The following is a 22,703-nucleotide window of genomic DNA, read 5'->3' as shown; positions in this document are numbered from 1 at the left end:
GCTGCTCCGTTTCCATGGTGATGCTCGGCCCCAGTTTCCCGGATGTACTCTTTTCCCTGTTCAACATGGCGCTGGGAAAGTAAGAGACTTCAGCTAATGTCAGACAGTTTTCCCAAACTTATCCCGCTCATGCTCCACTAGGCCCGGGAAAGTTTACAGACTCCCCTCCGAGGTAGCGGAAAGAGTTTCTCCGTGTCTTTCTGGGTGAGTAAGCGGCTTCGGGTTTAAAAAAAGTACTTAAAGGTTATTTTGCTGCTGCGCTCTGCGTCCAGGAGCTAACAGGAGCTAACTTTAGCCGCTCTCAGTGCTCTCCAGGCAGAGCAGCCTCTTCTCTCTGATTTAATGAAAACTCGCTCACAGCCTGATGGAAAGTTTGCAGTTTGATATTAATGGCCTAAGCCAAACGTGTTAAGTTGTTTATGAATGTAACTCCAGCATATATGACCGCCTAGTCTGGTTTTAGGAGGTGTTTCTACATTACTGTAATGTCGCTGCGCTGCTCTTCCAGAATTACGATGGTTTTGGTAAAATGCAAATTATTTTTGCCCGTATTAGATTTCTGACAGTCTCATCAGTCATTTAAAAAGTTGAACGATTTGATAAACTTTTGTTTCCTCTTACACGATGTGCACGTCGTGTTTTTATGTAAGGATTTACGAGATTTAAAGTAACTGCCCAGAGGCGAATTTTCTTTTTGTACCAACAAAAATACAATGACGAGAAAAAACATGGCTGAGTACTGAAGTATTGATTTCAACTAAAGGATTAAAAATGTTTTTAAAAAACATGTTGAAAAAACACCAACTACTTCTGCTCTGTCAGTATTTAGGTCGATGACATCACAATAGGTACAACAGTTGAGCTGGTAATCCTGGATCTCAATTTGTTTTTGTTTTCTGAATTTTAAAGTTGTTTTGAAGAAAATAATTGTTTGTTTTTATGTTACAATTTCATCTATTTTATAGGAAACATAACTGATGGGTATTGAGAATAAATTCAATAAATTAAGAGATTATAAATCTTTTTTCTTTTTTTTTTACAAAACTAAAGACACTAGAGATGCTTCATCATGTAGAAAGAAAGGGATTTTTATTCATACTTGCTGCTGTGATGGCAATTTGGTTGAATATTGCAGTGATTAGTCTTTCAATTAGTCTTTCTTTAGCATTTTAACTTTTGAAACTATTTAACTCCAGTAAAAAGTAAATAGATTTTTTTTTTGGTTTTTCTTATTTTTACAACAAGGCTGACATTTCTATTCCATTTAAGATGGTTGAGCAATGGTTGAAAATGTAATGATGTTCAGCCATTGTTTACATCCAGATTTACTGTTTGGCTTCTTTTTGTTCAGAATTATGATTCATGTCAATGACATAAAAGTTGGATAAAACGCGACATAACTGTTTCAGGCTGACACTTTGAAAACCATCGGACACATACTGTATCTGGTATACATGGAAGTGGCACAAATTAGATTTTTGGAAAAGATTGCACAGATTGTAATTGGACCATTCAGATTACTGTGAAAAAGCCAGATATTGGTCAGATTTTGGAAAAAATATTGGGTTTGGGTTGGATTTTATCTGCTGTATGAATGTAGCCTTTGATTATTGGGGAAAAGTCGTAGCTATTACATGGAATTTACCATTTCAGCAATATTGCCACTGTGAATTCAAAGTTACACTGGTTTGTGTCAGTGCTTCACTAGTAGTTCGCTGCACAGCTGATTAACATTTCCTTGTGTTCATTGTGGGGGTAAGAACAGAGCATTCCGGGTTTAAATCAGAGAATCGTGATCTTCCGACTTATCAAATCTTGTTACTGGACTGTTTGTGTGCATGAAGCTAATATTTAAATGCAAGTTGTTAGCTTATGTCGACCGAGAGGTTTACTGTTTTACTGATCTTTTAAGTTGCTCTCAAACATCAGTAGCTGCGTTTCAGTTGACTATATAATTGGAAAATCTTACTTTTCGAAAATAAATTTGCTTTATGGAGTAATGGCAATTTTGAAAAAAATTCTTGTCAATAATGTTTTGCCGCGATGATGGAGCAGTTTTTTTTTGATTGTATCAAAATTGGTTTATTTTGCAAAACTGCAATGGAAATACTTTTTTTTGCATTACACGAGTCATGTGATCAACAACAGGATGTTACTACTACTGAGAGAAACCACAAAGAAGACAACAGGAAGTGGTAGGAGGCGCGGCCTGTTTTTAATAACTTATTGCGTGAACAAACTTATTCTCGTGTGATTTTAATCAAGTTTCTTTTTCAATTGAAACACTGCAATTGCGAAATTGTGGGAGGGTTTTCACATTAGTGGAATATTGACAGAGTTTTGCACTCATTTGTAATGAAAAGCAGCTAGTGTCATAGCGTTAGCTTGTAGCATTGCTCTGTTTTAGTGTTTTTGGTTCTGATCAGCTACAGAATCTTTCATGCTCTGTGTTCATGTTGAGCCTGTGATCGTTTATGTCTGCAGTGAGTAAGTTCACTCAGTGAGTGAGTTCAGTAAAGTTGTCCGTTTGAACATTCCTGGGATGCCAGAGGTGCATGCAGGGGTCACTGTTCTCTCACATTATACATCACACCTAAACAGCAGCGCCATCTTCAAGCCCTGCAGAGCACCTGGTCAGTGAAAAGAGCAGTTATCTTATGTTTAAAAACACTTGATTGACTCTAAGTTAGTGTAATTATTAGCCGTGATCAACACTAAATAAAAAAGAATGAGTTGGTCATGTGATCTTTATTTATTTATTTGCCGTATTTTAAGGCGCACCTAAAAACCTTCAATTTCCTCAAAAGCCGACAGTGCGCCTTATAATCCTTATATATGGAGCAATATTGAGCCACAACAGGTCTAGCAGCTACGGTAAGCAGCCGCCGACTTCATTTTGCTCGTAGAAGAAGAAGCGCGCGGTGCATGCTGGGATAGTTGTCAGAACGCTGGTTGGTTAATAAAGTTTGACGGACATATCTACCTACCGACCGTCTAGAATCAGGTCGTCTGCAGGTCATGTAGCACCACGTTCTCCACCAACATGCTGTGCGCGAACGGAGACGGGTGACCATCGTCCGGCCCATTGCGGAAGGCTCTAGAAACGATAAAGTTGATAATCAAGTCGGACTGTTTTGTTGACATTCCCTTTAGTGCAGCTCCATCTAGTGCAGTGATTTCCAAACATTTTCTGTGCCCCCCTGTCCCTGGGTGTGGGGGAAGAGATCGACTTTTTTGGGAGCAAAGTGAATGTACGTAGCTGAACATAGACAACAGCTTCGATAGCCAACAGGCTACTTGTTAACAAGCTTATGGTGCTGAATTGATATTAGCTAATCATCTTCTAGCTAACTTTACCTGCATCCAACAGCTTTACTCAACCCAGTCAGTTAGTTTGGGGGGAAAACTGTGAAAACTTTGTTGCGTTTTGCTGGTTTGCTGCCATGATTCTACCACACACATGCACAGCACTGCCGCACAGGTGTAAACCCAGCGCGAGCGTCGTAGCGCTCATGTTGTGTTTAAAGGCGGCTCGGGAAAACAGGTCATCACATGGATGAAACAGTTTTAACTGCTGATAAAAGTGACAGAGGTCACAGATATGGGAAGTGTGGAAGCCCCTGCTGTACAGAGGAATAACAGAGAGTTGGCCATTCTAAGGTAAAAACCCGTCGCATTCAGCGTTCATGTTTTTTTGTTTTTTTTTCAGACGGCTTCCCGCGCCCCCCATGCAATGGCACGGCGCCCCCCCTAGGGGGCGCGCCCCACAGTTTGGGAACCTCTGATCTAGTGGATGCATAACGTAACTCCAGCCTCTACTGTTTAAATCTATAACGTCTATTATATGCGCCTTATAATCCGGTGCGCCTTATAGTGCGGAAAATACGGTATATATTTATGTATTCATACCAAAATATTGGAGTTGTGATGATAAAATACGTGCTAAAAGTTTGCTTCCTAAAGCTAACCTTTGTGTGGAAAAACAGGAAGTGGCATTAAGCCTGTCACAATAAGCAATAAATTAATTAATCACGTGACAAATTAACTCAATTTCCATTTCCATGGTTTGTTTTTCTTTTTCTTCCAAAAACTGGATGATAAAAGTCTTCAGTCTGGTGCTGTAGCTCATTAATATGCATCACAGTTTATCTCTGACTGCTCACGCAACGGAAATTAGAACAAGTTGTACAAAAAATATACAGTTAAAGAGCAGGAAATTAAACTTTATTATTCTTTTTTTATGTTCTTCACCAGCAGACCCTTCAGCTAAAACATGGTTCACTTCAGTTGATTTACAGCACGAAAGAGTTAAATGTAGTTTAAATGTTCATGTCTAACTGAAGTTTATGCTGTTTGCTGTTTTTGGTGGTTTCTAGAAACGATAGATAAAGTTGATAAGAGCAAAGTGTGGTGGGTGTTAATGCCAATTTGATTTCAACCATTAATTCAGCCACAAACAGGAAATATGATCAGTATTTCCTGATCTGCAGCAGAGAAAAGTCTCTCAGTTCAGCAGCTGATAGACGGACAGGAGATGTTGGTTCTGGTTCTGGTCGTTGTGCTTCAGCTTGAAGGAACCAGAGGAGAGCTTTATCTCTACCACGCAGATCGGGATGATGTTGTTCTGCCTTGTAACAGTCCTTCATCATTTCCCTCGTGCTCCAATGTTTCCTGGTCTTACAACAGAGATGAAAATACTCAGCAGGTTTGGAACGAAGCAGCTGCTCAGAGATCGCATCGATCTTCCAGGTTAGATGTGGACAGTAACTGCTCTCTGATCATCAAAGACATCGATCCTGATTATGCTGGATTGTACACCTGTCAACCTGGTTCAGGAACCTCCACAGAGGGCCGGGTGTATCTGAATCTTTTGCTCATTGATCTACCTCAACAAAATGTCTTTTCAACAGAGGATGATTTCACATTACACTGCTCTCTGTGGAGATTCAGTGGGTTGGATCTCTGTCCAGAGAAAAGTTTCCGCTGGTTGGATGAAACAGGAACTGAACTGACTGAAGGTGTTAGAAACGAGGAAAGAGAAGAGGAGGTCTGTGTTTCCTCTCTAACTGTGAAGCGTCAGAGCGACAACAACAGAAGATTCACCTGCCAGTTTGTTGAAGGAAACACAATGAAGGTTGAAGCTCACTACCCACATTGGTTTGACACAGTTAACAGAAGAAAACCAGTCCACATCTACCACACAGCTGGAGATGTTGCTGTTTTACCTTGTAATGGACCTTCGTCATCCGGCTCATGCTCGTCTGTTAACTGGATTTATGAGAAAAATGAAAACATGAATAATCAGCAGAAAGTTCAGAGAGGAATCGTTCAGAGTTCACCTCGTTCTGCCAGGCTGAGTTTGGACAGAAACTGTTCTCTGATCATCAACAACATCATGGCTGAGGATGCTGGACGTTACCACTGCCAGGCTCAAGATGAAAGCACTTATAACACAGATCTATATCTAAATCTGCTGATCGTCTCTTCATCTCCACCAGCTGTTGATCCAACAAAGAACGGAGAAATCACATTGTACTGTTCTCTGGTGAAACACAGCCGGTTGGATTCCTGCCCGGGTAAAAGTCTCCTTTGGTTGGATGAGACAGGAACTGAACCGACTGGTGAAGATGATGGATACAAGTCTGGAGGCCAGACTGGTTGTGTTTCCTATCTGACTGTGAATCTTCAGAGCAGCAGAAGATTCACCTGCCAGTTTGCTGAAGGAAACACGGTTGAGATAAAAGCTCACTACCAAGCTGAAGGCCCCCCCGCCTCGTCTCTGAGCGTCATCATGCTGATTCTGAAGATCGCAGGACTGATCCTGATGGTTGGAGTCACTGTTGGTATCATCAGAACCACCGGAAGAAAAAAGCCTCAGAAAGACATCAATGTTTGTTTTGCTGCTGACGACGACACAGTGAATTATGAAAATGATGAACGTTCTGCTGACTCCGCACTCCGCTGAGCTTCATCACATCCATGATGATTCGTTAAACAAAGATTAATTTTCATTGTGAGCCAGTCCTTAAGGATATTTTGCATTGAGTAGTAATTTTTAATTGTGTTAAATTCAGTTTGTTTAATGTGTTATAAGAATTATAAAAAGTTGTTTGAGAGAAGAAGTTTTAACTCTGTAAATATGTCGTTTGCTTCTTTTTTAGTGCAAATAAAAGCTTTAATGCAAAAAAAGTGAGTGTTCTTGGATTATTATTAATATGCCATTACCAATATATTACTTGAAAATGGTCTCAAAACAACAATATTATCGTTTATCGCAATAACTTCTGGGACAATTTATTGTCCAGCAAATGTGTGTGCATAATCCTTTTTATGCACACACATTTTTTAATTTTTGGGGATACAGTGATTTACACCTCCATTCTTACAAAATGTCTATTTACTTTAATTATTGTATGCTTAGTTTTGTAAAATTAGATTTTTTTTGTTGTTTAAGATATATTTTTTGGGCAGCAACTAATTCTGACTTGACAATTTTTAACTTGTGTCACAAAAAGTTTGGATACCCAGAATCTACAGGATCAAACTGTAGACAAGTCCTGGTTGGGAAATAGGAAGACATGGAGAAAATGAAGAAATAATACTTTTTTTAAAAAACGTTGCTAAAGAGCTGGACTTTGTGAACAGAAAGGAAAATCCTCTGAGGAATGACTGAACCAGCCAACTCCAACACAGGCCTGGAGGCGCTCAGAAACAGAAACAACAGCGACTGAACTGAAAAAGATATTCCCTGTTAGCCGGGCAGCAGATCCGTTTCTGACTCCATGAATCAGCTGCATTTGTTTGGTTCTAGACCCGTAATTATGGCATGTTGTAAATGTTTGCTGCAGGGCTTCATCTATGAAACGAGGCCTGAAGAATCTATTTGATTTAAAATAAAACCAAGCAAAGAATGCTGGAGGTTCCTGCCGCAGATTTAGACAAAATCTAATGAGTTTCCTGCAGGACGGGTCGCCTGTCGTCTTCTTTCTCTGACATGAGCATCAGACTGTTTTTATTATCTCTCCTGCTTCTGCAAGCACAAGCAAACTTGAATGAGGAGTTTTAGAGCGACGCGAGCCGAAGAAAAACGCAACAAGGTTGTTATTGTTGGTATCGACTGAAACGTCAGGCCCTGATATGGTGAAGGACAAGCTTCCCTTTGTTGCTGCTGCAGCAGATAAGACGTGAAGGAGCTGTTTACTCACTGCTAAATGATGCAGAGCAAAGCAAACAGGAAAATTATGCAACAATTACTTCAGCAATCAATTATTCTATAAATTATTGGGCCGATTAATTGATTATTTGTATCATTAATGGGTAAAAAATGGGCACATTTTGCAGAATTTGTAGACTGGCAAATTTTTGCACTGACTAATATTTTGATAGCAAAAAGTGCTAAATAGCAGATTTTAGTTTTTACGTAGTTTGAACAGGGTGACAGTTGAGGAGTTCTGGGTAGAACATATTTACAGACGGCTTCTTTATACCTTAAATGCAAAATGAACATATTTTTGTCCAGTTTTGGTTTAATTGCTGCTCTGAGTATGTTGTTTTTTCAACAAGTGGCCTTTTCTGAGTCTGTATAGTCCAGTTAACAATTAATTTATTAATAAATCAGTTGATTTCGATAATTGATTAATCACGATTAATCGTTTCAGCCCTAAAATTCTGTTTTCATTTCTACATCTTTATTAAAGTGAGATGTTATTTGGGTTAATTTTGTGACGTTACTGCCTGGGTGCATAAACAGATTCCTTCTTTTTAGGTAAGATAAATGTTCAGATTGGGTCAGATAAAAGCTAATTAATGGAGCGTTTCCCTTAATGTGTGTAAATATGGATATCGGCAGTAGAGGAGGAAGCAAAATGTGAACTTTATTGTAAAAGAACAATAACCTGACCTACTTTCCTCCAGTAGCTTGTGTTTTATTTTAAGGGAGTTGTAGTTTTTCTCTCTTTGAAAGGCTGATTGGTTCTTTGTCCCTATTTTGGCTTCAGTAAATGTTTGTTCTGCAGTCGTTTCCCGTTCTGGCTGTGAAATCATGCTGAGGCTTGTGTGCTCCCAGTGTTACAGAGGATTAACAGAAACAATACAGAGAGACTTGTGGATGGTGGCGGTGTGTCACCTCGGTTCCGGTCGGGTTTCAGAGGGGGAAACGAAAGCTTTCGCTAGTCTGGATGAGATGGACGAGACTTGACCCGTTCCTAGATTATTTCTCAGGATCCCGCCCCTTGAAAGAATCTCTCTGTTCGTCTTCACATAATATTTTCAAACTGTGAGTAATCTTCACACGGCTTTACTTGATCCCTTCCAGCACGGCAGCAGCTTCCCAGCAGGTTCACAGGTCACGTGATGTCTGCCGCGTCTGATTAAAGAGCAGCACTTTTCAGAGCTGTCTTTAAATCTGAGGTCACATGACGCCAGCGTTTTCCTAATGAGAGAGGTGATGATCACACCCTCATTGCTTCTGTTTACAACATGACATTATGTAATGACAACGCCACCATGACTCACATATTTACTGGACACCACTTGGGATTATAGCCAGTTTGGCCACAAATTCAGCCTGATTTCTCAATAGATTAGTTTGAGTCATTTAGCGATTAATCTAGTAATCAAAAAACTGTCCTGCTAGTAGCTGCTTAAGCTGGTAAAAGAAATGTATGAAGAACAAGATGCTAGTAAATAATTCAGAGAAAATATTTTATTTCTTAAAATGTAGCATGATTTAAACAAAAAAGGTTCAAGCCTGAACTAGGGTTGTGCGATATGGCATGGTGGTGGTAACACTATGTACCACAATATGATTTCTATAAAATCAGATACTAATTGATTGTAATGCATATATTTGTATGTGTTAAAGCTCATTTTAACACTTGTTTCTGTCTGACCGTGACATCTGCTGCGCTCCTCCTGAGTGTCGCCGTTAAACCTGAATTCGGTCCAGATAACTGACGTTTTTTTGCACCTGCTTTTTTAACGAGTTCTTCCTTTGCGCCCTCAGCCTCGCTGCTTCCCGCCTGCTTTTTTTGATGAGCTTTAGCCAGTAGTTTAGCCGCGGTTAGCCAGTAGACTACAGATCTCCATCACAGTCCAGATTTCTACCGGAGACCATTTATATTGTGGATTCCTAGCATGAACTATCTGAAAATCATTCCCAAAGCTCTGACACTGGACCAGCAACCTGATTATTATTACCATTTGTGCTCCCAACATAAGTACGCCGTGAGACCGATGTGAGCACATATATCTGTCTGAACAAATGATAATTAAATTAAATTAAAACTATATTGATCCAAAAGTGAAATTAAATAATAATTTGTGGTGTGTATGTTTAAACCAGCTGTTTATTTGGGGTAAAAGCACATAATAAATAACCTTAATACCTTTGTCACTTTTTTCTTATCTCTTGTATTTATAAACAATAAATTTAATCTATTTCTAAGCATGAGTTAGCAAGTATCGGGCCTCGGCCGATTCTTGTCCGTCCGGTTTCTTCCTTCCCTCTCAGTCGGTATTTGTTTCCTGCTGAAACAAATCGTTTCTGGATCTGTTATTGCTGCTAAGTGGATATTCCTGTTGTCTGGAAATTCATACCACATTTTCAGTCGCTCATGACTCACCGACGCTTGTTTTCACCGAAGCATATCGAGGACACGTAGTATTTTTATCTGCATCCGAAGCATTTTTCTGTTGATCTTTTGACTAATTCACTTATGAGAGGTGTGTTTCATGTAACATTTATTACTTATACATTGTATATCCTTCACTTTACGCATATTTAAAATATTTTCTGCAGTGCAGTTTGGTCTAAACGGGTTTCAAGAGACATGAAGGTAAACCCTTTATTAAATTGGTAGAATTTTTTTGTGCTAGATTGAGGATGAAGTGTTTGGTTGTTATTAGTTGGTTCCTTTTATCCTTTTATTTTAAAATAATTTGGAAGTGGACTGAACTTTAATAGTCAATTTCCCATGCTTGTTTTGTGCCACTTACTGTCATAAAATTGTTAACTCTTGAGGCCCAAAATCGGACAAAACTGGTCTTTTTGATTATCAATAGCTACAGCAGATTAAAGGTTACTTATATTTATTTTTATTCATTTATTTTTGAAAATACTGTCTACTTTTGGTAATTCTCCTTCAAAAATGTTAGGATTTATGAGCAAAACAGGCATAAAGATGCACAAATGTTTAATAAATACATGAAAAATGTAATATTTCTGGACAGGTCTGAAGTCATGGAAAATATTTAATGCAGTAAATGTGAATTTTTACTATTGTTTTATAAGCTGTTACAATAACAAACTTTATTTCTGGGACAGTAAATAGTCCCAGAAATGAATATAATCATTTTGAGACTATTTACAACAAATTTGCTAAAGACATAATAACGCAAGTACATCAGTAAACTTTACTTTCCAAAGAACAGAAAAAAAGACTATGAAGTCTCAACAAAACAACATTTTCCTTCAAAACATAATAATCAATAGTCACAATGACATATTTTACTGGATGATAAATTGTCCCAGAAATTATTGCAATAAACATTTTCCAGTAATGCGATGACATAATAATGCAAGAACACATTCTCATAGATCAATTAGCTTTAAGAACATTTGACACTCGACCCTAAAGGTAAGTTTATAACCAATTTAAAGTAGCCTTGGGGTTTATTAAAAGTATCTCTTTGTTGTTCAGTGTGTAGAAATCTGGAAAAGGTTTCCTCAGGCGCAGTCAGAAAGTCTGTTGAAATGTGTGGAAGTCAGCTTGTGTACTCATTTACCCTACTTTCTCAGCTTGTCTTCATCATTGACCTTTCCACATTCCACAACCTGCGCCTGAAAGTCGGCCCTCATTGGCTGCAACACTGCGAGCTTTGTTTGAACTTGGCCTCTGGATTGGCAGCTTTGTGCGTCTCTGCCGTTGATACGTCGGCTGAACCAGTTTCTGCTGTATTTTTACTCAGGAATGTCAACAGGCTTTCTCTTTGCTCAAGTAATAAATACATTCCTGATCGGCACCTGGAAATAAATTCACCAGTTTCCTTCATTAAACAGCCAAACTTTTCATTCAGTCGTTAATTATTTCTCTTTGTAAACTATTTTGTTTTTGCTTATCTGATTGCATCCACACTCAAGCAAACCAAACTATCCTTGGAGGGGTTTGACTGGGTTTCTGACATCATGCTCTGTAATTTGGCCTTGGCTGTGTCTGTGTTTTGCTCAGTTTGGTGATGAATGTGCTTATATTAACAGGCAGACTTGGTATTTCACAGCAGCGTGCTTTGATTAGATAAACAGGCTAATTTGAGGCAGACTGTCACCGCTTGTTGTGTAAGAGGGAGTCATTCTAATGGCAAATACACATTTGCGAGGCTGGAAGTTGAATGTATTCTTGTTTTTAAGGTTTTCTGGTACGTCTTCTTACTGAAAATATCCAGGACAGCCTCGTTGGTCTGGCATACCGAACGATTACCCCGTTTGTTTTATACCTGAACATGTGCAGAATGAATGCAACGATAAAAAGTGAAACCAAAACAAAATGAAGAGGGTTCCCAGAAATCACCAAGCATTTTTTGAGAAAACATTTTAAGGTGTAACACCTGATCTACACTTAACTACTCACCTGAAGCACTAACTACTAACTACTCACCTGAAGCACTAACTGCTAACTACTCACCTGAAGCACTAACTGCTAACTACTCACCTGAAGCACTAACTGCTCACTTGAAGCACTAACTGCTAACTACTAACTACTCACCTGAAGCACTAACTGCTCACTTGAAGCACTAACTGCTAACTACTAACTACTCACCTGAAGCACTAACTACTAACTACTCACCTGAAGCACTAACTGCTCACTTGAAGCACTAACTGCTAACTACTAACTACTCACCTGAAGCACTAACTGCTCACTTGAAGCACTAACTGCTAACTGCTAACTACTCACCTGAAGCACTAACTACTAACTACTCACCTGAAGCACTAACTGCTCACTTGAAGCACTAACTGCTAACTACTAACTACTCACCTGAAGCACTAACTGCTCACTTGAAGCACTAACTGCTAACTACTAACTACTCACCTGAAGCACTAACTGCTAACTACTAACTACTCACCTGAAGCACTAACTGCTAACTACTCACCTGAAGCCCAACTACTCACCTGAAGCACTAACTACTCACCTGAAGCACTAACTGCTAACTACTAACTACTCACCTGAAGCACTAACTACTCACCTGAAGCACTAACTGCTAACTACTAACTACTCACCTGAAGCACTAACTACTCACCTGAAGCACTAACTGCTAACTACTAACTACTCACCTGAAGCACTAACTGCTTTTCAATTGACCTTATAATTTTGCAATTTGACGTTTCAAAAATAAATTTGCTTAATGGAAACACGCCAATTTAGGAAAAACGATACGTTTTTGATCAGATTTTGCTGATAGGATGAGGTATTTGTTTTTTGGGGTTTTTTTTGGCTGTATCTAAATTGGTTTATTTCGCAAAACTGCAATGGAATTATTTTTTTTTTCGCATCACATGATCAACAACCAGATGTTGCCACTGGAGGAAACGACAAAAAAGACGACAACAGGAAGTAATTGGAAGGTGATGGCGCGGTTCCACTGTTGATTAATACAACCTATTCCAGTAAAACTACAGGAATAGGTTGTTTTCTAATTTTCCCACTCTCAGTTTTGGTCCTTGAACACATCACAGTTTGTTTTAGATGTGCATCATGTAAGAAGTTACTCATTTAAGATTAAAATAGTACTCTATAAAAGATAAAGTACTGAGTTACTGATCAGGTTGTCTGATTTATATTTAGAAATAATGACATCAGAAAAACAAAAATAAACTCATATGCAAATTCTAGTAGTTTAAAGATTAAAATGAAAAAAAGAAATGCAAATAAAGGAGAGACATTTTTCCTCTAGTTCCACCACTGATCACTAATGCAACCTTGATCCATGTAAAAAACAGAAAAGAACAGAAATAGGTTGTTTTATAATTTCCCCACCGTTAGTCTTGGTAAGACATCTGTCTGTTTATCCTCAATTTATTTTAGTCAAAAGTAGCAAAACGTACAGTGTAGTAAAAGTACTCAAGTAGATGTAACTCGTTACTACCCACTTCTGGTTCCACCACTGTTGACTAGTAGAAACTTGATCCATGTAAAACAGTGCAGGAATACGCTGTTTTCTAGTTTTCCCACCGTCAGTTTTGGTCCTTGAACGCATCACGTTTTTTTTAAAATTTGGTCTCTGTAAGAAGTTACTCATGTAAGATTAAAAGAGTATTCAATGAAAGCTACTTAAGTACTGAGTTACAGACCAGATTATCTGATTTATAGTTAATGACAGACAAACAAAAATAAACTTTTATATGCAAATTCTGGTAGTTTAAAGACCAAAATGAAAAAAATACAAATAAAGGAGAGACACTTCGCCTCTAGTTCCACCACTGTTCACTAATACAGCCCTGATCCATGTAAAAAAAAAAAAAAAAAAAAAGTACAGAAATAGGTTGTTTTTTAATTTTCCCACCGTCAGTTTTGGTCCTTGAACACATCACTGTTTGTTTTACTCGTTTTGTAAATGTCCGCTGCCCACCGGTTTATTATTTAATTTGGGAGAAAAACCGAAACAAAACCAAACCTGGAAATGAACCTCCCAACAGGAAGTGTAAAAAGTCAAATGTGCGTCACGTGACCGTGCAGGTAAAACACCTGCACGTCCGTTTGTGAGGTGAGGGACGGAGAGGAGGAAGAGGCGTCGCTGTTTGTGATTTCCAACCCGTTTGGCTGCTGACAGAGCCGCGCTAATCTCCCTCCCTCCCCCCGGTGACCGGCTGTCTCACCCGGTAACGTCACGACACTGAAACCAAAGGAATGCGACACGCTACGTGTTTCCGAGCCCACGGCTTCTCCACTCGGTTCCGCCGCTTCCACGGTTAATGTCGCCGCTTCTCAGCTGGATTCCTCCGCGGAAACGGATCCGGTGCTGGTTCGCTGGACTCGGTTCTGGTTCCTAGTGAGTATTACCGATCACAGCTGAGTTTCATCGCGACGGAAGGAAAGTTTGATTTCTCTTGAAACCTCGCGGTCGGTTTTGGGATCTGAACAGCAGAATAAGTTTTATTTTTTTGTTATTTCTCTCCCAGTGTTCCCATTCAGACCTGTTGCTGACTGTGGAGACAGCTGTTGGACTCCACCATCACAGTCATCTGTCTTTATTTGCACAAGTGTTAGTGACACATGGAGCCGAGCAGAGAGGGGGAGGATGGCGATGTTTGCACTTTTAACCGGAGTTTTAATGGAAAAAAAGGGGAAATGTAGATTAAAATTTCAGGCATTTACAGATAAGATGGAGCTGCTGCTGCTGCTGACTTTTTGTTTTTGTGCTTTCAGTTGAAACCTGGAGGAATAAATCCTATTTTTAATCAGCAGTAATAAAGTAATTATCTGTTACCACTCACTGCTTACCAGCTTAAAAAATAACAAAGTTTAATAATTTAAAATGCAGCATTTTAAATGATTAAACAGTTATCATGTTAGTTATTATTCACAATTATTTAAGTTCATAACAGTATTGTTTATAATTGTGATGAATTTCTTATCAAGATAATATTTTGATTTATTGTTGTCGCCATAAATTCCAGTTAATGTTTAAAGAAACTTAAAACTGTCAAGACTTTTACTACTTTTCTCCCTTTTGTATAATAAAGGTGTATCAGAAAATTTGAAAATATGACTAAATGCACTGACTTGTGCATTTTAGTATCATAAATCACACCTTCTGATGTGACTGGAGGCCTAAAGAAGCAAATTACAATATAAATGTTTTTCAGAGGCAGTATTTGTATTTGTGAAGCTATAATTGATGTGATGCACAGTCACAGCTTTACAGTTTCCTAAAACCGTAGTTATAAATAGCTCTTATTGTCACTTTTATAGTTGTCACAATAGTACCACAAAAATAATGTGATAACATTTTAAGCCCATATCGCCCACCTCTAGTTTTTATAACGTCGACTCAGCAGATTTCATCAGGTTAATTGCATACAAAGTTTAGTGAACTGTAAGTCTTTTAAGGCCTTTGTAAATCTGGGAATCCTGCGTCTGCTGCAATGAGGGAACAACCTATGAATTATCACCTCGGATTCAGCAGCGGTGAGCTAATATTAGAGCATCGCAGCAACAAGGGCAGCCTGAATGCAGCGTTATGGTGGATATCTTTAAAGCCAGAATGCTCCTGTCCCGTAAAAGAGCTGCGACCTCGAACTAAAACGTGAGGAATTGTTGATTTTTGGCTGGTGGATTTATAGATTCTGCCCGTTTCTGTGGCTGGTTCCCAGTCATTCAGAGGAAGTTGATGATCTTAATTCTGTGGTCGGCTGACATTGTGGTCCGTATGTAAAAAGCCATTTAATTAAATTTCAAATGTCTAAGAAATGCAGAACAGTATTTGCATTGGATTAAACTCATTAAAGTTGGGATTCATGTCGTAATTACTAACTTCAGCACCATTATCCGTGATTAATGGATTAATTTGCTTCAACACAGAGAGATTATGGCATAGATTGGGATAATTCTGAGTTGTGTGAGACCTCATGGTTGCACCGTTTACTTCACTTCCTGTTCCAGCTTGTGCCTCGTTTTAATTAATATAGAAGCACATTTTCTGTGGTGTTAAGAGTTTTCTTTAACTCAGAAGGAGAGACATTTGACTTTAAATGAGCCCTCCTGTTTGTAGCAAGCTGAGCTGACAGTCAGTTGTGCATCAGTTGTTACTGTTTTCACGCATGATAATCTGGTGCATTCAGTTCTGCTGGGGATCAAAGTGGCAACATTTAATACATTTTCAGTTTTTTTTTAACTGCATAGTGTCAAACCCATTTGAAACTGTTCTCCTCCTCGCCTGTGGGGGCGCTGCATTATGAACCACTGAAGGAAACAACATTACAACCTCTAAAGAAGACATTGGCTATGTTTCCATTCACCATATAATTGCGCAAGTTGACATTTTTAAAATTTGCTTTATTTTATTTTAAAAAATCATTTGATAGTTTTGTTGCTAGGATAAGTTTGGTTAGTTTTAGCTGTATTAAAATTGATTTGTTTCGCAAAACTGCAACGGAAACACTTTTTTTGCATCACACGAGTCACATGATCAACAACCAGATGTTGCCACTGGAAGAAACCACGAGGAAGAAAACAACAGGAAGCAGTAGGAGGATGATGGTGCAGCGAGTGTTTTTTAATGACTGATCACGTGAACAAACTTACCGACGTGTGATTTTAATTACGTTTCTTGTTATTAGAAATTTGTGAAATTGTGATTTTTCAACATATTGACAAAGTTTTACCCACATTTGTAATGGAAACACAGCTATTGAGCGCAATTAAATTTTTCACAAAATGGAAACAAAAATGGAGTTTCATCAGATTTTATAGGTTTCTCTTTTGTCTTTGACTAAAGACATCAAGCCATTTCTGCTGCTAGCGCTAGGCTAATGCGTTTGTCTGGGTTGTATTTACCCAGAATGCCCAGCTCTGTAGTTCACTTCCTGCTTTTGGAGCGGTCTCTGGTGTGTTTGGTGTTCACATATGCATTAAAGCTGCACCAAAGTTCACTTGTACCGAACCGGCACCGAGGTTTGTAGGTGGACCGGTGTTTGTTTATTTTGGTTTGTATCAGACAAACGGACCGGAGTTTCTCGACAAACGGACCGGAGTTGGATTACAGCGTATTAAACATGGCTGGTGGGAATGCCTCCGTATTTTCCTGTGTGGGTCTTTGGTAGAAGGGATGTTTTCTGTTTCTGTCTGCGTTGGTGTGGACGCCTGGTGTTTGTGGGTCCACAGCTTTAGAAGCATGTGGTGCGACAGCAATAATCTGTCCCTGTGAAACGAGGCCTGGTGTGGAAACAGTCGTCTTATCTTGGATGTGAACAAAACAAAGGAGATGATTTTAGATTTCAAGAGAAACTGGGTTCATCAGGTCAAACACTATTTTACTTGTTGGAGAAGAAGAACTGGTGGTGGAAAATTGTCTGAGCTGCATTTAATATCCCTCTGGGATTAATTAAGTGTTTTTGAATTAAGGCTGCAACTAATGTTTATTCTGATGATTAAGTGATTAATTAAATAAAATAATTGCCACATTCTGCAGATTTTTCATTCAACCATACAAGCGTTTTTGTTTTTTTTTTCAATACCAGAAATACATAAAAACATGCAAGTAAAGAATTCAGTTCCTTTTCTAAATAAGAAATTAAAGATTTTATTTGCTTAAATGCAATAAAATAATTTCTTTAGTGAATGCAAATGATGTCTGCAGCTAAAAAAGAACTTAATCTGAAAAGCTTCGCCTTTTCTGCTGGACTTGGCATCACTGCAGTCTAGGACTGATCTATTGATTATATTTTTGGATTAACCAATTAAAAATTGAATAACAAAAGGTGCTTGACAGATTTCTTTATTTTTAACAGATTTTGAACCAGGTGGAGCTAAAACTGCCACTTGAGCTGTGGGTGAAATATTTACAGTCTTGTAGGCAAAATGTCTATTTTGGTTTAATTACTGCTCTGATTGCTGGTTTTCAGTGATTGGACTTTTTTCCCAGTCTGTTATACTCAGTAAATCGATTACTAAATTAGCTTACTATAATTATAGTATTCAATTCATTGCAATTAATGCGGTGCTAAAACTTTTATACAATACTAGCAATATTTTTAAATGAATATAAACAAACTTATATTCCTTTTTTAACATTTTATTGCTTAAAAGGTAATAACAGCATTGCTTGAACAAGGTGAAACTAAAGCTGCCACTTGAGGAGTTTCAGAGCTTAAATATATTCACTGACAAAGGTGGGGGTTTTTTTCTTAAAAGCAAAATGTGTGGCTTAATAATTCCCCCAAATATGTTGTTTATAAAAATGGACTTTCTTTGACTCTGTATACTCCAGTTAATGATTAATCAATTACTAAATTAGTTGATTATTTCATCAAACGATTAATCGTTTCAACCCTAAATGAATCAATTTTCTTCTGAGTCCAATAATATGCATCATGTCATCTGTTTAAACCGAGTTTGTTTTTACTCTCCTGCCAACTTTATGAAGAAGAAGAAGAAGAAGAAGAAATCTGGAGCATATTTTGTCCATATGCTTACAGCCTAAATCTCTTTATATAGTTCAACTTGTATCATTATTCACTCAAACTGGCATCTTTCACAGTGCAGACCACCCACACAGTAGAATCAGGCCAGAAGACAGCGGCTCTGTCCAGAACTCATCAGTCCGGTTCGGTCCACAGAGCAGACAGGCTTTCTCGCTGTTCAGCCAGGCATGGATGGACAGACTGCGAGGGACCGGTTCGCTCTGGGCGGAGGGCGGGAAACGGGAAAACTCATATGACTCGGGGATATAAAGGGTGGATATATACAAGGTTTTATATTTTTACCATTATTGGTTTTTAGAGAAAAGTATGACGGCGTATTAAGGCTGCTGTAGATACAAAAACAAACGTTCCCCAAAAATAGCACAAACATTTTGAGATTAATCTCAGAAAATTTCTACAAAAAACTTGGACCTTTTTGAGCCAAAAGCCAGAAATCTGAGAGAAATTATACTCAGAAAAATTCTAGAGAAAATTTGAAGTTTTAAGTTGGAAATGCAACTCAGAAAATTTATAAAAGTAAAAATAATTTTAATTAAAAAAAAACACATTTTTGAAACTCAGAAATTTCTAAGATTCATCTCTAAATTTCATTTTTTTAAAGAGCTGAGACTTGATTTAGATGTGAGTTTTACCATCAGTTTTTATCTTGTGCACTAAAGAAGCTTCAAGCTGGACCTGCTGCCCATGTTTTACTGTGAAAGGAGCTTCTACTCCTTCATTATGCCGCCCTGCCTTTATGTCGTAATTTATTCCTTATTCTGAGCACAGACTAAGGAATATTATATAAACCAGAATTTAGCAGATTGTCATACTTGCTTATGAAAATTAAGATACTTTTTTATTGTTTTTACGATGATGGAGACCAAGACGTTTGGATTTCTAATCCAAAGCGATGCTGGGTTAAGGTGGAGCCAGAATATCAGAAAATCTTTGTTTTCCTGAACTTGGAAGTGATTTTTTTATTAGTAAATCTCCACCAGAGTTTCCAGTTAAAAGAAAAGTTTTCGTAAAACATCTTCAGGTATGTTTATTGTTACGAAATGTTGATGAATTTCAGTCTAAATATTTTATTTTCTCGTTTGGTTTCCATTAATCAGAGCTGCTTCGTTGAGCCGCTGCCCTGTGATCCGCTTCCTGTTTGTCATTTTTCTCGCCTTGCATCACATCTTATGATTTCTTGGCTCCTCAGGGCTGCAGTAAAATCTTGTTTTTTGCCCTCAGCGATTTGGAACCAGATGAAGGATAAAACTTTCAGAGCCAAAATGTTCTTTTACTCCCAGGCTGTAAATCTGAAAATGTCAGAATGATTCATGAGTGTCAGAAACTTTCCCTGATGTTATGGACGAAGCAGCGCTTTACTTTAAGAAGTATTTCATAATTATCTGGTGTTTCTATTCTAGATATTTCAGTTAATGGTTAATTATTACCGTTAGCTGACGATTACTTCAATCCGATTAATCGTTTGAGCCCTAAATGTCAGCAATGGAGACGCTTTTACACCGTAGGTAAATATAAATATTGATACGACTGGAACAATGACAATTATAGCTAGGTGATGAATTGTCCCAGTAATTATTGCGATAAATGATAATGTTGCTGTTTTGAGACCATTTGTGAACGGCAGATAACACGACAACCCAAAACAATAAGTAAAACAGAAAAAACACCTAAAAGCAAAACAATAAAGAAGAGGGATTGTGACGTCTGTAAACATGTTTGAACCAAAAAGTCACCAGACACACAGCTGCAGTTTCTGTTAAAGTTTTATACGTTTTTTATTGACAGAAACACATTTTTTATTTTTTTTTTGTATTTTGCCTGATTTTATTTATTGTATGAATTTTTGTTATTTTGGTTGTTAAAATACCAAAATTTCCTCTTAATTTTCTATTTTTGTCCATTTTATGATGTAATTTTTAAACATTAAACGATTGATAATTTGATCAGTTACTCAAAACTTGAGTTGATTTTTTTTTTACCAAATACTTTTCCACTCTTCAGTAAAGATTTTCTGCCTGAGTCCAATCTTTGGGTAATCTCCCAACCTCTGGGCTCTAAACACATTTTTATTTTTTAAATACCATAAAATATTAAGTTTACATGGACTAACCCTAATTTAGATTCTATGCATAAACGTCTCTGGTAAATATCTCCAGTATTTTGTCTCGCTCTGCTGCTCCGGTGCTACATTGGTAGCGACCGAGTCGTTTTCTTTTCGTTTCTGTTTCTGGGTGGGTCTCGCTTCACATCAAACATCCCTGCTGTGAAGGTCTGTAGTAACTCTGCCTGGGCCAGCAGCATGACTCACGGCCTCTGGCTTATGATCCACCCTAATCGCCCGAGTCGGCGCTCCCACCCAGCTCTCCGTCATTCTGTCCCACAATCCCTGCATCTTTTTTTTTTTTTTTCTTCTAGTCTGTCTTTATTATTTAAGAAGCGCTTGAAGGTGTGGCGCCGTTTAGTTGTAGGAAATAACAGAAAAATCTGCTGGATGAAAATGGAAAAATCCCCCTTAGCGGTTTAGCATGCTGCTACCCAGCAGGACTCTGTTTTATTACTGGGAGTGTTTTCTCTTCAACCTGCAGGTTTTTATGCAGCCTCTGGTTTTCAGAGGGCGTCTGATGTCCCACACTGCAAAAACACAAAATCCAGTTAGAGCAAATATCTTAGTATGCTTGAAATAAGACAGACGATCAATAAATCAAACAAATTTTATTTGTATAGCACATTTCAGCAGCAAGGCATTCCAAAGTGCTTTACATAATTAAAATAAAAACAGCATGTGACATTCAATAAACAGAAAAAGAGAATTAAAAAAGGTTAAAAAAGATAAAAACATTAAAACCCGCACCCCTTGTAGGACTTCAGTTAAACGTCTCACACCTCAGAGTTTTAGTTAAGATGTCATTTAACAAGGATTCTCACACCTCAGAGTTTTAGTTAAAATGCCATTTAACAAGGATTCTCACACCTCAGAGTTTTAGTTAAAATGCCATTTAACAAGGATTCTCAGACCTCAGAGTTTTAGTTAAAATGCCATTTAACCAGGATTCTCAGACCTCAGAGTTTTAGTTAAAATGCCATTTAACAAGGATTCTCAGACCTCAGAGTTTTAGTTAAGATGTCATTTAACAAGGATTCTCAGACCTCAGAGTTTTAGTTAAGATGTCATTTAACAAGGATTCTCACACCTCAGAGTTTTAGTTAAGATGTCATTTAACAAGGATTCTCACACCCCTAGATATAGATTCATTTAACTGGGACGTTTTCCGGGGGGCTTTACATAGACAATGTGAAAGAGAAATAAAAAGTTAATAACTAAATGAAAAGTAAAGATAAAAACATTAAAAACATCGAAGACAAGTAACTTTTCAGCAAGAAATAGGAGTTTGTTCTAGGTCAGTAATTCCTTAAAACTCCTGAAAAAAGTTCCTGTTACAGTTGCAGATTATTTCAGTTACAACATATGAAAATGTCTTGTTTTAATCAAAATAATCTGCCAGTAGAATAAGTACTTTTTAAACTCAACATTAAGGATTTATTGGCTTAAATCAAGCTCCGACAGATTTCTAAAAAGTTTCTTGTAAGTTAAGATATTTGCACTAGAAGCTGGACCAAAACTACTTGGTAAGATTTTGTGTTTTTGCAGTGCACTGGTCCCTGTAGATGTTTCTCAGTCGTAGGAGATTACTGCTGCTCAGCAGGCAAAAAAATAAAAAATATTAGGTCAGCAACGTTTAATCAGCTGGTGACCCGATTTCACCAGCTAGCAAACATGTTTAAAACCTAATTATTCTTCTGGCCTTTCTGTCTCTGTAACTACTGAATACAAGCTTTTACTCCTGCTTGTCTCGCGTGAACCGTCTGAAATGAACAAACAACTTGCACTTGATTTTCATGCTAGAACTGAGTTTGACCTTTTTTATTGTCCGTCATTTAATGCTGAAAAATGTATCAAAATATAAGCTTTTGATTTCACTCCACCCATAATTATTGTGTTTTAAGTAATAAAAATGCTGCTAAACTGTTGACATGATTTTCCTCTTTTATCCACAATTTCCTCTTCAGTTGCACAGATTTTCTCCTTCCACTCCACCGGATCTTTTTTTTAAATTTTTAGACGGTTATGAGGTGGAAACATGAAGCTGCTCCTACATATTCAGCTATTTAGGGGATTCTAATGGACCTAAAATAAGAGAAGTTTGATCTTATTTAACTGTAGATGGTGAGGAAAATGTTCTGCCTGTATCATCATCACATCATTAATCCATACTATTGCACATTTCTCTAATGTTGCAGCCTGATCTTGTATCTAGATTTACATTTATGTTCCTGCCAGTAGGCCAGTTATTGTATCAAATGTTGCTGAATGATAAATTGTCCCAGAATTTATTGCGATAAATGATAATATCGTTGTTTTGAGACTAGGGCTGTGTAATAATATCGATTTTGCGATGTATATCGATATTTTCTTTCCTAGAAAAAAATCGATATCCATCCTCAAGTA

General features: G+C 37.8%; 2 protein-coding genes across 3 annotated transcripts in view; both read left to right on the top strand.

The window, feature by feature from the left end:
* The window catches only part of pak4 (p21 protein (Cdc42/Rac)-activated kinase 4), a 48,155-nt gene continuing 25,452 nt past the window's right edge, over positions 1-22,703 (top strand). The window contains exon 1 of one of the 2 annotated variants that reach the window (XM_008426655.3): positions 1-204. The gene's annotated coding sequence lies outside the window, so the exon portion shown is untranslated. Of the gene's footprint in view, positions 205-13,564; positions 14,044-22,703 lie in introns of those variants that run through there. The other variant, XM_008426658.3, reaches the window with a different exon arrangement.
* On the top strand, positions 217-6,114 carry LOC103475227 (uncharacterized). The gene has a single exon (XM_081614586.1). It carries the CDS (start codon positions 4,535-4,537, stop codon positions 5,963-5,965), a length of 1,431 nt encoding a protein of 476 aa, XP_081470712.1. The 5' UTR covers positions 217-4,534; the 3' UTR covers positions 5,966-6,114.

This window comes from Poecilia reticulata, chromosome 13, assembly GCF_904066995.2.
Source record: "Poecilia reticulata chromosome 13, P_reticulata-male-v2, whole genome shotgun sequence".
In the NCBI taxonomy this organism is placed as follows: Eukaryota; Metazoa; Chordata; class Actinopteri; order Cyprinodontiformes; family Poeciliidae; genus Poecilia; species Poecilia reticulata.
This window is presented reverse-complemented; position numbering and strand designations above follow the sequence as displayed.